General features: G+C 39.4%; 2 protein-coding genes across 10 annotated transcripts in view; one reads left to right on the top strand and one right to left on the bottom strand.

Moving 5' to 3' along the window:
* Window positions 1-17,194, bottom strand: part of agbl4 (AGBL carboxypeptidase 4) — a 461,529-nt gene that overhangs the window by 379,583 nt on the left and 64,752 nt on the right. The window lies entirely within an intron of this gene.
* elavl4 (ELAV like neuron-specific RNA binding protein 4) overlaps window positions 1-17,194 on the top strand; it is a 92,457-nt gene that overhangs the window by 67,158 nt on the left and 8,105 nt on the right. For 5 of the 7 annotated variants that reach the window (XM_028027779.1, XM_028027777.1, XM_028027781.1 and 2 more), the window contains one exon: window positions 10,021-10,255. In XM_028027779.1, the coding sequence (XP_027883580.1) occupies window positions 10,021-10,255 (235 nt within the window). The remainder of the gene's footprint in view (window positions 1-10,020; window positions 10,256-17,194) is intronic. The other 2 variants (XM_028027780.1, XM_028027778.1) reach the window with 1 other exon arrangement.

Raw genomic sequence — 17,194 nt, 5'->3', positions numbered from 1 at the left:
GGTACTCACTCCTCGTCTCCCCCATTTTCTCTCCTCCTGTTTCCCCTTGCCCTAGTCTGAGGTGGCGTGTTATTAGTAAGGCAGACAATGTGCCTGTCGGTCTGTGTTATAGAGAGATAAGCACAGGTAGAGAGAGTTACGTAAGCTCCTGTTGATTACTGTGGAGGAAAGGGAGACTAGAAAAAGAGTGAGAAGGGGGAGAAAGTGAGTGAGAAAGACAGACTGCTGTACTTTAGTAAGTACATTGTGCTCTAATGTCAGCGGTATGGCTGGCAGGTGCTTGATAAGTAGAGCCAGGCTTCTGGGGCTGCTTGAAAGGACAGTCACAGGATTTGGCTTTTTAGATTGCTAGTTTGTTTATGTTGTTGTGTTTAAAAGGAGGAAAATAAACTGCTCTCATGGTATATTACACTAATAAGGCATGACAAGGGTATAAAAAAACCAAACATAGGGCAGGACAAACTGAATTTTGTAAGCTGTGCTTGTTTCTTTTTTTTTTTTTAATCCAAAGCAGCTCAGTGATTATAATATGAGCTTCATTTGGTTTTAGTCAAAGTTCTAAACAAAATAATCAGATCTAATCCTAGATGTTTACTAAAGTGATGTACGTTTTGTTATTAAATTAGTATCACAAGTAATTTTTCCCAAATCCAAGTTTGAAATTAACTAAATAAACATTTTGAATGCCTTGTTTTCTGCCTCCAGCCTATTTTACCTAATAAACTACTGAATGACTAAAATGTTAAGGAGTCAGATACGACTGTAGTGCAAAGTAATTTCTTTTAAATCATGCTTGATATAAACACCAGTTTCATAATAATTAAAAATGGTATATATGGCAGCTATGAAAAGGCTGAAAAATATATAAATATCCAACCTTTAACATGTAAACCCCCATTTCTAGCTGCTTTACTTTGTTTTGAAAATGTACACAATGTACATTTTACCCTATTAAAAATAAAAAAAAATATTAATTTATGTCCATCCATCCATCCATCTTCTTCCGCTTATCCGAGGTCGGGTCGCGGGGGTAGCAGCTTCAGAAGGGAGGCCCAGACTTCCCTCTCCCCAGCCACTTCTTCCAGCTCCTCCGGGGGAATCCCGAGGCGTTCCCAGGCCAGCCGAGAGACATAGTCCCTCCAGCGTGTCCTGGGTCTTCCCCGGGGCCTCCTCCCGGTGGGACGTGCCCGGAACACCTCACCAGGGAGGCGTCCAGGAGGCATCCTGACCAGATGCCCAAGCCACCTCAACTGGCTCCTCTCGATGTGAAGGAGCACCGGCTCTACTCTGAGTCCCTCCCGGATGACTGAGCTTCTCACCCTATCTCTAAGGGAGAGCCCAGCCACCCTACGGAGAAAACCCATTTCGGCCGCTTGTATCCGCGATCTCGTTCTTTCGGTCATGACCCAAAGCTCATGACCATAGATGAGGGTGGGAACGTAGATCGACCGGTAAATCGAGAGCTTCGCTTTTTGGCTCAGCTCTCTCTTCACCACGACGGACCGGTACAGCGCCCGCTTGACAGCAGACGCTGCGCCAATCCGCCTGTCGATCTCCCGCTCCCTTCTTCCCCCATTCGTGAACAAGATCCCGAGATACTTAAACTCCTCCACTTGGGGCAGGACACCCCCCCTGACCCGGAGAAGGCACTCTACCCTTTTCCGGCTCAAGACCATGGCCTCGGATTTGGAGGCACTGATCCCCATCCCGGCCGCTTCACACTCGGCTGCGAACCGATCCAGCGAGAGCTGCAGATCACGATCTGATGAAGCCAAAAGGACCACATCGTCTGCGAAAAGCAGAGATGAGATCCTGAGGCCACCAAATCGGATCCCCTCAACACCTTGGCTGCGCCTAGAAATTCTGTCCATGAAAGTGATGAACAGAATCGGTGACAAAGGGCAGCCCTGGCGGAGTCCATCTCTCACCGGAAACGAGCCCGACTTACTGCCGGCAATGCGGACCAGACTCTGACACCGGTCATACAGGGACCTGACAGCCCTTATCAAAGGGCCCGGTACCCCATACTCCCGGAGAACCCCCCACAGGGCTCCCCGAGGGACACGGTCGAACGCCTTCTCCAAGTCCACAAAACACATGTAGACTGGTTGGGCGAACTCCCATGCACCCTCCAGGACCCTGCTGAGGGTGTAGAGCTGGTCCAGTGTTCCACGACCAGGACGAAAACCACACTGCTCTTCCTGAATCCGAGGTTCGACTATCCGACGGACCCTCCTCTCCAGGACCCCTGAATAGACCTTGCCAGGGAGGCTTAAGAGTGTGACCCCTCTATAATTGGAGCACACCCTCCGGTCCCCCTTTTTGAACAGGGGGACCACCACCCCAGTCTGCCAATCCAGGGGAACTGCCCCCGATGTCCATGCGATATTGCAGAGTCGCGTCAACCAACACAACCCTACAACATCCAGAGCCTTAAGGAACTCCGGGCGGATCTCATCCACCCCCGGGGCCTTGCCACCGAGGAGCTTTTTAACCACCTCGGCGACCTCGCCCCCAGAGATTGGAGAGCCCAACCCAGAGTCCCCAGGCTCCGCTTCCTCAGTGGAAGGCATGTTGGTGGGATTGAGGAGGTCTTCGAAGTACTCTGCCCACCGGCCCACAACGTCCCGAGTAGAGGTCAGCAGCACACCATCCCCACTATAAACAGTGTTGGTGCTGCACCGCTTCCCCCCCCGAGACGCCGGATGGTGGACCAGAATCGCCTCGAAGCCGTGCGGAAGTCTTTCTCCATGGCCTCTCCAAACTCCTCCCACACCCGAGTTTTTGCCTCAGCAACCGCCCGAGCCGCATGCCACTTCGCCCGCCGGTACCCATCAGCTGCTTCCGGAGTCCCATTAATTTATGTTCAAAGGAAAATTATACAAAATATGAATTTTCAATGAATTAAACATTGTACTTTTTATTTCCTCTAATGACTTAATATTTGTCCATCCATGTATTCACATTGTCTTCTTCAGCATTCTCTGAGTCAGAAGATTTTTAACATTGTTTTAATGTTATATGTAACTATGCTCTGAATCTACATTTTAAATATTTGCTGTCAAGCCTAAACATATGATGGTTCAAGGTCCTTCTGAATGAACAAAACCTTACATACTTATTGTCCATCTTTCCATTTTGGGCACTACAGTAAGCGCATTCATTTCATCAACATAAATATAGTAAAACATACATACTATAAATTTAGAGGCAGCTAATTAAACTTCATTAGGTAACTGACCTCTTGACCTTTCATATGTTGTAGATGACAGAAATAAGGAGCAGAATGGTGGCTAACTGGGGTATAAATACTAATAGGGGCATTGTGTACTTTCCTTTAAGTAAAAACATTATTTGATCATACGAGAATGGGGACAAATTACACCGCAATACACCAAAGAGATTAAGGAAGACAGCAAAATTTGTTTTGCCAGACAAATAAACTAAAGTAAATCAGACTGAAAGCTCTAAATGTATTATTAGTTTGCAGAGAGTTCCTCAAACAGCCTCAGATCAGTTCTTCTGAACATCAATGCTTGCCGTTCGGCATTGCTCCTTTACAGAGCTCCTCAGGTAGTCTTATCATATCAAGCCTTCTTCCTGCTGATCTCTTGGATTAGTCTGTAATTTGCCTGCTCATTTTAGGGAGCATTCTCCTCCCCCTCTGCTTCCTGGAATTATAGTTTTCAAAATTTCTATCATTAGGGGAAATGACAACCTCTGAGCCATCAATTTCTCTGAAAATGGCAAGGTTTGCTGAAGATTTGGCTCAAACTATGCATGTTTGCAATATGTACAGTTTAAATGGGTTCAGCAGCACAAAGGCGAGTTCCCCTTAGAAATGTTAGGCATTTCTAAGGTTCAACGCAACGCCCTGAACCTTGTGCTTATCTTGACAATTGTTTGTTTTTCTTTGCGACAAACAGATTTTTTGTCTGATACCTGAATTTCAGTAGAGACAAACTATTTTCTACCTCCAACATTGAGTTGTAGGAAAGCAACAATGAAACATGACAAGAACAATCAGGATTGCCTGTTTCCAGCAAAAATGAATGAAAAAAGAGTTTAAAAGATACAAACTCTAAGAATCTGAATTAACCTGACATGTTAATAAAATACAACTGATGTGTAACACTAGTATTAGATAGAAAAGGGGCTCATTGAAATGGTGAGAGGCTTGAAAAAGTACAGAGTTCAACATGTTGTGGGTTTAGAGGTTTATAATGCAAAGGCTTCAAATGCCATGTATTCTTCTTTTTATATATTTATTTATTTTGGATAAAAGAAGGGCTTGGAAAATAACATTGTTTTCATATGCATTTTCACAATTAAAAATTGGAAAAGTGTGGCAGGCATTTGTTTTCAGCTCCCCTGACTCTAACGAATCACCCTTTACTGCACTGGCAGGTCCACGTTTTGAGTCTTACAACATGATTTGTTTCCAGATTTAGCTCCTTCTTCCCTTTTCCACTCAATTTCTGCCAGGTTTCTTGTGCCTGCTGACAAAAACCATCACCAGCCACTCCATATGATTCACCATATGCGGTGGCTTCTTTTGTGAATAACCTTCTTCACTTGCTTTGTTTCCAGAAAAGTGAAATTTGTGTAATGGGTGACTAATTGTAGTCTTGTCAACAATTCTTCCTCCTAATCTCTGGATCTGCAGCTCCTCCAGAGTAACCAGGGGTTTCTTGACTGCTTCTTAGTTTACTGTTGTCCCTTCAAGGCCTGTTTGCAGTTTTTTCATACTTGTGTCTTTATGGATGATTCAAAAAAACGTTTCGGTTATTTTTTCATAATCTAACGTTTATGTAAAACCTGTTCCTTGGTCTTCATGATGCTGTTTCTTTACTAATGTTCATTAACAAACCTATGTGAACTTCGTAGAACAGGTGTATTTATACCGAGACGAAATTATAGGCAGATGGATTCCAGTTATTGATCAGGCATCTTTTGAAGGCATTTGCTTGTACTGGATATTTTTTAGAGACATCACTATACATGGCCATGCTTTTCATATTTTCTGTGTGGAACAATTTGAAAAACGTGCTTCTTTTTTCTTCCACTTACAACTATGCACTACTTCATGTGTTTCAGATGGCAGTAAGCAACAAGGGAATACACTCAGTTTGGATTGCAGTTGGTTATGGAAACTTTAGATATTTTGTTTTATTGTGAATGTTTATTTAACCAGAAAGGGACTCATTAAGATCAAAGACTTATTTTGCAAAAGCATTCTGACTAAGGAAGGTATCAGCTCAAAAACAGCTTCAGTTGAAAGACTGTCCAACAATAAAAACACAAAAGATAGTGAAAACTGCACAAAGATGTGTGGAAGATGTATGTTTCTGAGGTTTCAACAAGTTTAAATATGTCTAAGTTTCTGAAGATTTGAGGAGTTTTGTGGTTTTTTTCCATGCAGAGGGCCCAACATACCTGAACATCTTAATGAAAAATTACGAGTTAGACCTTTTCTCATTGTTGTGTAAAAGTATATCACTATGCATCCAAGACCTTTGGATCTTTAAGTCGTACATCGTTCCTAATTAACCTTTATCATTATTCATGCTGTAGAATGCCCTTGTTACAAAGCTAAGCAAGGAAATGCAAAAGAAACATGATCACCCCTGTGAGTGGACACTCAATGTGGAGCAAAATCCTGGTTTATTATCCACTTTGGCTCGCTCGCCTCCTTACTATTCAGTTTCTGTTGCAGGTTAATGGTTCACATGTGGATCTATGTCACATAAGCACATAATAGGGATACAATTGTGTGCTTTTTTACACAACCTTAAATGCAAGTCCTCTCTGTTCACACGTCATGCTTAGAAGCATTTTTCTTCAAGTCGCAACAGAATTGTGTGTGTTCCTGTGTGTGTTTGCGCCGGGCCTTCATCTGTATGCCAAGCATTTATCTGGAGGGCCTCCAGTGAGAACCAGCTTAGGAGGAGCTCAAGGCCAAACAAGTATGAGGATTAAAGGACGATACAGAGTCCTCTCTTCTTTCTCATCGCAGTGGAGGAAGAATATGAGCAACGCTCTCCACTCCTTTAACTAACACTGAGGTGCCCTTGAGCAAGGTTCTTGGAGTGTCCAAGTGTCTTTTAGCAAAATACTTTTGTGAAATTGTGCTGATTCCAATTATAAGGGAGAAACGTGCTGCTAGGGAAGTATTTAGTGCTTAGGAGAAATCTAATAATCTACAAATGCCCATTACAAGGACAGTAAATGGCTGTCGCCCAAACGGAGCTCTAGAGAGACAGCAATGCCCCTAATTTTACCTCACACTCTGCTCACACTCGCCAAAAACTGTAATAAATAAATGAATCAGTTGGATCAGCAGTGGTAGTTGTTTGCACTGTGCAGATCCCATTAGAATAGTTATTTTCTACTTGTGACAACCTAATTAAAATGTACAGGTACAGAGCTGGCACAAAGGTATAAAAAAAAAAGGGAGGGGAAATTGTGAAAGCCTGTCAGAGAAGAGGGAACCAGAATCTTTAAATGTGGGACAGAAAATAATTTGCAGTGGAAAGCTAATGAAATTGTCAAACAGGTAAAATTAAAATACTTTGGCTCAGCTCTGGTAAGATCTGTGACTGAAATTCAAAGCTGGAGCTTTGCTGACTTTAAAAAATAAATCTCAAAGATTAGTGCTTATTTGAAAAGTGTTTAGAAGAACAAGAAATTGTGTTCAAATAAATGAATAAAGCAAATCGACAGCAGAGCCGTTTTACATGCACGGATATAAGCTGGCTAATATTATTTTTCTAAATCACAATAAGAGTTTATCATAAAATTAAAGCACTTAAAGAAAAGCATCAGGATGACATTTTTCAACATCAGTTTATGAAAATTTGCCAACTTCCATCAACTATGAGCATTTTTACATATTTCATATTTAACATAAAGTACATTTAATCACCAATTTATTGATTCTATTTAAAACATCTATTTTTATTTTTCAAATGGTACACCACTGTGCACTGTTGTCCAAATAATTTTTTTTTTACTTTAAAAAATTGGAGGAATATTAAAAAGATTTATCTGCTCTAAAACAGAACTGTAGCAGAAAAAATGTTCTGTATGTATGCTAGAGCTGTGGAGATAATCTAATTTGGATGAGAGGAATGAAGCTTGGATGAGACTCAGTTCTTGAAAAACATCTAGATGCATTGTTTTTTTTCTTACATCAGTAAAATCTGTTCACTTAAGTACTGATTAACATTGTCTTTGTAAATGAACTGACAAAAGTCTTATTCTGATGCCAGCGGTACTGTGGAGCAGCATTATGTTCTCAGTGGCACCTCCTACAGTTCAGGAAGACAACAGCAGCATGTCACAGCGCTCTGTTAAGAAGGACTACTATATAATTATTGAGAAGTGAACTGAATCATATCTAGTGGTGGTTTCTGATACGGGTGATATGGGCAACTACTCAGGGTGACATATTTATGTTGATATCACAATTATATTACATCGTTTAAAGAAGCGTATCTGCAGCAGTTATTGGATTAGAGGGAGGGTATACCCTGAAAAAGTCGACAGTCTATCACACACAGAGCAACAGAGATAACAAGAAAAACAACTATTAATCTACACACTTAAGGACAGTTAAGGTTGACCAATGTATGCATGGAGAACATGCAAATTCAATCCAGAACATGGCCAGGGTTCAGATTGAGAACCTTCTTTGCCACTAAATGTCAGTAAATGATCCTTTAATACAAAATCGTTACTTTACCCAAAATATCAGAAAATTTTCTTATTTCATGTCTTTAAAAAGTAAATCCAAAACCAGAGGATGACTTATTACTATGTGCAGCAGTAGAGTGGAAACAGGATAAGACATATTTAATTAATGACTTGCTTTCAAAGAGTGTATTTTTATGATGCAGCTTGGCTGGAAATTAAATAACCTTGTGATGCCTGCGCCCTGCTGAGGAAACGAGAACAAAAGAGAGTGAGATGGTCAAGGTGCTTCTCTGAATAAGAATTCAGGGGAGCTAGTGCCATGAGACAAGCCAACAGGAAGTGTACATAAAAAAGAAATAGGGAGCGGGATGGCATGTACAAAAATGTGGAATAACAATAAGGAGAGCTTTTTAAGTGTGAGAAAGAGGCAGTACACAATGATGCCTCAAACACAACATTGGCTTCTTTCTTACTGCCTTTCTTTTATTCAGCTTCAGTCACACAGGCATGTCTGTGTGCACACAGTATTATGTAAATAGTCTCTTCGGCAGAGTGCTGCTGTCACTGAGTGAGCATCCTCTGGGCCATCCAGGCAACCTCATTAAAACGAGGCACAGCATCCATTAATAGATACCAGTGTGCATGTACACGTGTGCACACACACATCCATACGTAGACAGTCAATAAAACACACAAAGCATTCACAGACACCAATAAAGGACCTCCTGGGAAGCACATCTCTAAATGTTCCTCTTAGGTGGCAGTCAAAAAAGTGTCGCCAAGGAAACGGTTTAAATGTCACTGAGAGCAATGCACGAAGAGTGTGTGGTGACCGTGACTGCAGACAGTAAAAGAAAAGAGTGAACAATGCAGCTTTAAACTGAGGAATTAGTCTACAGTGCGAGTTATTCTTATGCTAAATGACTTCTTGAGTGGAGCAGGTCTTTATAAGAGCCAGACTTTTATTTATGGAATATAGAGTTCTTATAATAGTCATGGTATGGTATTTGTGAAATCTTATACATTAAAAGTTACCAGTTGCTTCTTATTTCCAAAAAATCAGTTTTTGTGATTTTTTGGAAATAAGAATCTAGGAGATGGATTTATCTCCTAGATATTTCCCTACTTCAAAATGTTAAAAACATTGAAACATTTTGCTATTAATTATGAAATGGAGATGCCGGCTCTTCACACAAGACCAACTTTAAACCACATCTTTAAACAATTTTCTTTTTTTAAAGAACAACACAAACAGAAATAAATAAATAAAATATAAAAACACAGCCAAAACCTTAAGTTTGGCCTAATAAGTATGTTAAAAGCAAATATTTTATTCATATTTAAATTAAAGAATGGTATGAAAAACGCTCATCTCTACAATACATGGGAAATTACATTGCAGACAAAACCGACTGTCCTAATTGAGAAGATTTGAGGGATCATGATTTTTTTTAAATGAATGTCCAAAAAACATGGCTTTAGTTTGCTTTGCTTGTTTTTTGTTGGAATATTGAAGAACAGTATGATCTGTCACTTGATGCTGAAACAGCATCCCGGTATCAAGTGTGGTTTTGTCTCAGAGATGCACCATGAATCCATACAGAGCAGAAATGTGCTGCAAGCGTATTTGAAGATGAGCAATTTGTCCTGATAGCTGCCGAATGAAAATCAAGTGTAAAAGGGCTGAAGGGGCAAGTTAGCACAAAACTGAAACAATAATGTTAAGCATGAAGTGCTCCTAACTGGCTAGTGGCTGTGCTATCATGTAGATTTGTCCACAGTCACTTCATTCACTCTGGGAGATGCCATTTTGCTTGTTTATGTTTGCATTTGGCAATGCCTCAAAACAAAAAAAATCATCCGCAGAAAATGAATTTCTCTTCTAAACACCTGAAAAATTTACAGTACTTTTTAAATGAGTAATAAGTAATCTGTAGTCAGACTTCTTTTTCAGGACAAATGTGGCATCTGTGTTTGCAAACAAATACCAGATTATTCTGCCAATAAACACATTTAGAATTCTGGGGTTTATGTTTGTTTAAGTTACTAAGACACTTAATTTAGACATTTTTCAAAATGACCTTAAAAATCTTAGATTGAATTTACTGAAACTCATACAAGCCCAAAGGTGCAGACAAAGAAAAGGTTTTTCCAAAGAACTATTCTGTGATTAAATCACTGAAGTGAGAAAGGAGAATGCAAGAGTTTGCAAAATGTGATGCCTGCTTTACGATACAAACATACATGCATGCATAGGTTAAACTTTAACATTCTGTTTGATACCTGTAAAGTAAAAGGAGCCCTCTGTCTGTTTTTGATCTGCTGGCCCCGCAGGTGGCTCCCGAGGTGTGGGCTTCATCCGCTTTGATAAGAGGATAGAAGCGGAGGAGGCCATCAAGGGCCTGAACGGCCAGAAACCTTCTGGTGCCGCAGAGCCAATCACGGTCAAGTTTGCCAACAACCCAAGTCAGAAGACCAGCCAAGCCCTCCTGTCACAGCTCTACCAGTCACCCAACCGCCGATACCCCGGCCCCCTTCACCACCAGGCTCAGAGGTTCAGGTGAGTTGACCCAGGATAGGTCTGGTAAGAGTTCAGGCAGATTAAACCGTAAATGCGATTTTAAAAATGTGCTTCAAGCAGAGTTTACAAATTTATCAGTATCAATATGTGCTTTATGTATCGTGCAACCCTAGAAGAAACTGTTTAATGTATGTCTATTTAAGGATTTCATCACTACTGGGATGTATATTATATAAACCCAGGAGAATGCAAGAAGAATTAAATATTTAGTCAGCAGAAGAAATGCAGTAAGCTTCAATATTGACATTTGTTTTTAGTCAATATATCTGCTATATATAATAGGATGATTTTGAAAATATTTGCATTAAATGAAATTGATAGATTCTTTAAACAGAGGATGCAACACCTACACACAGAGAGCATGACTCATCTCTTTGTTACACTAGCGAGGCTCATTTTCCTCCTGCAAACAGTCATTCTGCCAAATATGTCCTCTGTTTGAACAGCAGCTGTGAGCTCTGCACCTGGTGCAGGTGTCTGATAGACCAATGAGAGCTCTGGGTGTGTCCACCCCCATCAGAGAGAAACTGTTGAGAAGAGACTGTGGGGTTCTGTCGTTCACAACTTTCTATGTCTTGTCATTTCACCTCCTTGCCATTATGACAGTTTCTTCACTGCATCGTTTTTTTTGTTGTTTTTTTTTTGCCTGGGCAAAAACATGTATTGGCGTTAAAAAGCTTTAAAAGCCACACGTTTCTTTTACGTTAGAGTCATAAATAACATAACAGACACACTCGTAATGAATCCTAATAATGTTGTCCGCTCTTTTAGCTGCACAAAAGGACAATGCAAGTGCCAGAATTAAAATTACTGGTAATTTAAATTCATATGGCACAATTCCTGCCCTGCAGGCTGTAATTTATTTTTTTTATTATGCTCCGAACAGAAGATTTGAAAGTAAAATTATTCCTAAATCAAAATGGGGTTTCAATAGGATGTTAAGCAGTTGTCAGCTCCAATAGTTGTTTTTGCACAGGTTGGTCACTTTCACACTAAGCCATGGCTTAATTTTCTATACACAAACCCACTGCCTTAATGATGTCACACCTAATCATTTCTTACAATTCACACTAACCTGAAACTGATTAGTTGTTTTATATCACACCACATCCAGAGATGGTTTTGTCTTTCTCGCTGACATTCATTACGCTCCATCGTCAGACATGGTTCAGAATTACAGACAGAACATGTGTTTATACATTTTCTTCTCCATTACAATAACACTAAGCCGGTCGTGCTGTTTACTCTCCATCAAAGTCAGAGCTTGGAAGGTATTTTTCTTCTGCAGCGGCTTCCCTGGTGCGACACCTGAGCGATGTAGCGTGGCTGTGTGTCTGTGATACGCCAAGCCAATTTACAGGCTCCGCAGGAGAGCTGTCGTTTCTCATCACAACTCACAACCACAGGACACTTCCTCACTGTGTCCTCCTGCTCCTGCTCTCTGCTCCCGAGCCCCTCAATGAAACCTCAACACTTTACAAGTTTTAAATGTGCTTGGTGAGCACTACTTTACCCTTTCTCTAAAACTGATGCCTAAACAAAAGAACTGCAAAAAAAAAAGTATTATTGTGTTTTAATGTCTTATTTTTTTTAAATGACTTAACTTATTAAAAACGACTAAAACTGAGAGCCATATTAAAGGACCGATTGGGACTACCAAATCACTTGCAAAATTCTAAAATAATGACTTTTACAAGTTATTTGCTAAATATGTTCTTCAAAATCAAAAGTTCACATAGTCCAAGAATACCGTTACTTTTAAAAAATTTGGGAAAGCCCAGATGACTATATCAGGGATTTTATATGCTTTCAATCAGTTAATTGACAGTATTTGTTAAGTGGATGTGTGTCTGTGCACAGATTTTTGACCACCACCTCAAACATACCGCTTTCTTGTGTGAAATCATGGGAAAAATCTTTAGCTAAAATTTCCAGATGTTGAGGAAAACCATCCTGACTGTGAAGTATGGGAAGTAGATGTTGTGTAGATGTTTTGCTGTTGGAGGGAGTGGTGCACTTAAAACAGATTAAATCATAAGAAAAGAAGAATATATGGAACATACTGAAGCAAAATCTCAAATCATACAATGCTAAGGAAAAGCTTCAGTATAGCAGAGTATTCCAAATGGATAATGACCCTACGTATACCACCAAGTTAGTTAAAAAGTGCCTTAAGGATAATAAAGTCTGTGTTTTTGAGTGGTTAACCTAAAGCCCCCATCTAAGCCCAATAGAAAATGTTGCTTTCACCAATGTTTGAAATGTATTTTTTTTTAAATGTACGGTAAAAAAAAATATTTTTTTTAAGTTATGAATTAAAATCTTTCATCATTTTGCAAAGAGAAATAATTTTGGTAATCCTAAGGGACCTAAATCAGTAAAGTTAGAAACAGGTACAACATCAGAGAGTAAGAAAAAAATGGTCACATTTTTTAATAGTTTCAACTGTCTACTCTGTGCACAAATGTCAGGCAGGTTGTATTTTTATTGCATTTTTTTAACAACCCCAGTTTTCTCAGTCAATTGAAGATCTTAATAAACCTCAGACCTGAATATTTGAGAAGATAAAAGTGAGGTTGAGGCTTCTTATAATACCCATTTCTGAATAATTATTGGGCAACTTTTAACGTGGAGCATCATAATGAAACTAGTTAAACTGTTCCACCTCAGTTTATTTTAATTAAGTTACAAGTTAGAATGAAATATAAAAATAAGAATTTGGAATAATAAACATTGACCAGAGCACCATTATTTTCAATAACAGTCACAACTTTGATTATAGTCTGTCAGTTTGTTGATCAGTTGAAGATTATTTGTGCAGCAGTACAAAAGCCTCCCCTGACACTGATAAGACATTGCATTCCTTCTCCATGTAAGAAACATTCTTACAAGTTCTCAATAGGGTTTAGGACATTATGTTGTTATTTTGATCATCTTTAATCCCTTTATTGGCTAGTCACACAGTGGACTCCTTCTACCCTGCAAGAAAATCATGATCTTTTTGAAAGATACTAACCTTTTGCTGTACCAATGCCTTAAGAATGTGTATTCTAAAACTGTAGGTTTTGTACAAAAAGGTCCCGCTAACTCAGTGCTTCTCAATTCTAGTCCTCAGGCCCACCCCCTGCTTTGCATGTTTTAGACGTGCCTCTATTCAAGAACAGCTGATTCAAATGATTGCATGGCCATCAAGAACTGCAGAAGCCTGATAATCACCCAATCCAAGTGTGTGGCAGAAGGGAAACACCTAAAACCTGCAGTTAAGGGGGGCATGAAGACTGGAATGGAGAAACACTGCGCTAACTCATCTTTAGCAATACCGACCTATAACTACTCCCAGTCTGAGTCTAAGTGGAACTCTGTTACTGATCCAACCAGAGGTCCATCACTCTGCTCTGTCAAGGGTCACTCATCTCATCAGCTCGTAAAAGCTTTGAAGAATCTTCTTCTTCAGTGGTGGTTAGTTATCAGCTTTAATTACCTGGTCATGTCTGAGCCTTGAACACTTTGACATTCTGTTCACCCATTATTACTGAAGAATAATGGGTTTGTTGTAGCTTCACTCTTGATTGTATCAGATCTTTCTCAACTCCTTTTACCCTGTTGACAACAAAGTGTTTGATGGTTATGTGATTAGTCCCAATATTTTGACAGCTTCTAGAGTTCTACATCCCCCTTAAAGACTCTTTCTAACTTTTGACTTTTCAGTCAGTTCAGCTTCTTTTCTAGACCATTTTGCCAGGTGAATATAAACTGTGTAGCCTGATATGCTTAAGTTCAAAAAGCATTAAAATATATCCAGCTTGGCATAGAGAAATCTAAATAAAAGATTCTAATTACTGTGCAAATAATAAATGCTTTAACTCAGTTTAAGCTAATCAGACACTGCTTTTTAGAAAGTAGTATCTTACAGCAGTAACTGTTGCCTTAATAGGTTTAATATTTTTACAACACTAAATATCACTTTGATGCAGCATAACATTTTAAGTTGAAGTCACATGTACAAATGTCCCTTTATTAAATCCACTGTAGTGATGGACTTCTGCCCAGGTTTGAAGACAATGTTTCAAGCTCCGAAAAGGACCTATAACGTTTGTGACAAAATCACATGGGCCTGTTGTAACACGTGTTAATGTATATTGTACTTGTACAGTCTATTTCCAAGACAGAAAACATAATCGACTCCAACACAATACACCAAACCCTACATTCTGGGCTTGTTTCTGATCCTCAGTTGTTAACCAATGCTAGTAATTAGCAAATTAGCCTCATTATATCCAGGGCAGGAGCCAATTTTAATTTAACAGATTTTTGTTTTAGAAAAGAAAAGGAAAAAAAGCGCCCTTTCCTCCATTAGACTGCATTGATGGGGAGCACAAAAGCCCTATTGTTTCTGCGGAGCTTGTAGAGGCAGTGTGAAGAGCTGGCAGAGTGTTTGCACAGTGAGTCTGCATCCGCGTGTGTTCATACATATGTGAGGGAAACAAGGGGAAGGGAGTGAGTTTTAGCAGCAGGTTGTTTTGTTGTGGCCCCACGGCCAGCAGATGTCTTGATGCTCCTAGGGATGGAGCACCTCTCCTCTGAGTTTCCTCTCCAATTGACTCATTTACCCACAAAGCAGGCTGTTCGTTCCCTTCCCACATAATGGGCTAATTACTGTTTTAATGATTCCGCATATCCTTCTCTTCTCTGTAGTTCTTTGTTTTCAGGCTGCTTTTATATTTTACGGTTATTCTAGGCAGAAAAATTGCTACAACGAAGAGTAACTATACCATGATCTTGGAATAAAAAGATCTAGAAATAACACAAAATTTAACTGAACTGTTAAAATTAGGTTTGCTACAATATAGCAAACCTGTCCCTTTAATTAAACACGAATATTGTTCGTGTTTAATTATTATTCATTTACAATTCAAAATATTTGACTTAATTAACTGCTACGCTAAAAGATAATTCTCTGCAGGATTTCTAATCTGCAAGCCACTTAATTACAGTGAAAAACTATCAATATTAAATTGTCCCTGAAAGATTACGACTGCTAAACTATTTTTCTCTCTAAGGAAAGTTTTAGTCAAAATAGTAAGATATAATTGTTATTAATTTGCACATCTCCATCAAACTGGGTGATTATAACCAGTTTGAAACAAATGGTGTTCACACCTAAATACATAATTCTGTTATCTGCTTTGGTCCTTTTTGAACAAATGAGAATTCATCTCCTCGGGTTGTCAACTTTACTAGGGCTGGTCTCAAATTTAACAGAGCAGAGTCAACACTGGGTGGCCTGAAACAATGACTTGTTTGGTGCAGGTAACCTTCCTGTACAAAAGCAACTGATCTGTCAAGAAACCAGACAGTCACACAAAGTGAGAAATGTCTCCCACAAAGTATGATACACTAAGTTAGATTGCCAAAGGTATTTGCTAGTCAGCCTTCAGACACACAAAGTAACTTGAGTTTATGTGTCTCTGAAATCTAAATCAGCTTCAACTCTTAGGCCTGGTTCACAGTCTCTTCTTCATCCCAAAGTGTGAGGATCAGGACTCTTCTTCCACAGCAACCCTATTCATCCACATCTTTATGGATCTTAATTAGTGCAGTCACGCTGGAACATAGATGGGACATCCCCAGACAGTTCCTACAACGTCAGGAGCATGAAATTGCTCAGAAAGTCTTAGTATGCTGAACCATTAAGAGTACTTCACTGGAACTAGGGGTCACTTAAAAGACAGCCCCAGAACATAATCCCCTCTATACCAAACTTTACACTTCCCACAGTGTAATCAGGAAAAACTGTTCCCCTAGCAACTGCCAAAACCAGATTTGTCCATTTGAATCCTTGAAGAGTCATGATTCATCACTCCAGAAACCATGTCCCCACTGCTGAAGAGTAGCCAGATACACCACTTCATCCAGTACTTTGCATTGTTCTTGGTGATGTGAGGTTTGAATGTAATGTTCCTCCTTGGAAACCCAATCCAAAAAAAACTCTACACACTGCTGTGGATCCAATCTGAAGGCCACATAAAGTTTGGAGGTCTGTAGCTACTGACTCGTCGTAAAGTTGTCCACTTCTCAGACTATGTGCCTCAAAGCCTGCTGACCCTGCTGACTGATTTTATGCTACCTTCTACTTTAGCGCAAATTTGTAGTTGTTCTCGCTTACACTTTGTTATAAAGCAACTAACAGCCGACTGTGTAAAATTTAGTAGGGAAAGAATTTTGTGAGTGCAGATGGCATCTTCTCAGGAACAATCCTGGAATTCACCGAGCTCCTGAAGGTGACCTAAATGTTTGTAGAAGCAGCTTTGATGCCTAGATGCTGGATTTAAAACACCATATGGTTTATAGTCAGATGTTTTGTTCCATTTTAATCCATATTTGAAGGAGCACATGTTTTTGCTCTTACTAGGAAGATGGACAGGAGTAATTTCAAATTAAAACGATCAGTTTATTTATATATGGTTTGTAAATATCTCAAGGTGGTTTTAGTAAATTGGCTTCTAGGAATTGGGTTAAATTTCCTGTTGGTATTGGTTAATTATGAAGCATTTGTAATTTATTTAAAACAATGTTAAATATAATATTTGGATATTAGGTAATCTTGTTACATGTGCATTGTGATGCTCTGTGACAGTGGCTCTCTGGCTGCGGAAAAGCAATTTAAGTCAAATATCAATCTGGCTTTCTGTGGCCAATACCAATGTCTGGGATTTTCCGAGTTCTGACTTGCTCTTTATAAATTTATTTCTGTAACCCATGCAAAGTTGTTTGTTTAAATGTTCTTTTAGTCTAATAATTAAATGTGATGAACAATGACAGTAAAAGAAAAAGAGTTGCGAGTTCCCTGATAGAGATAGAAATTTCAAATGCAAAGGAAACTAAAAGCATAGTGCAAAATGATGTATTCATGCATCA

Source organism: Xiphophorus couchianus, chromosome 9 (assembly GCF_001444195.1).
Source record: "Xiphophorus couchianus chromosome 9, X_couchianus-1.0, whole genome shotgun sequence".
NCBI lineage: Eukaryota > Metazoa > Chordata > Actinopteri > Cyprinodontiformes > Poeciliidae > Xiphophorus > Xiphophorus couchianus.
This window is presented reverse-complemented; position numbering and strand designations above follow the sequence as displayed.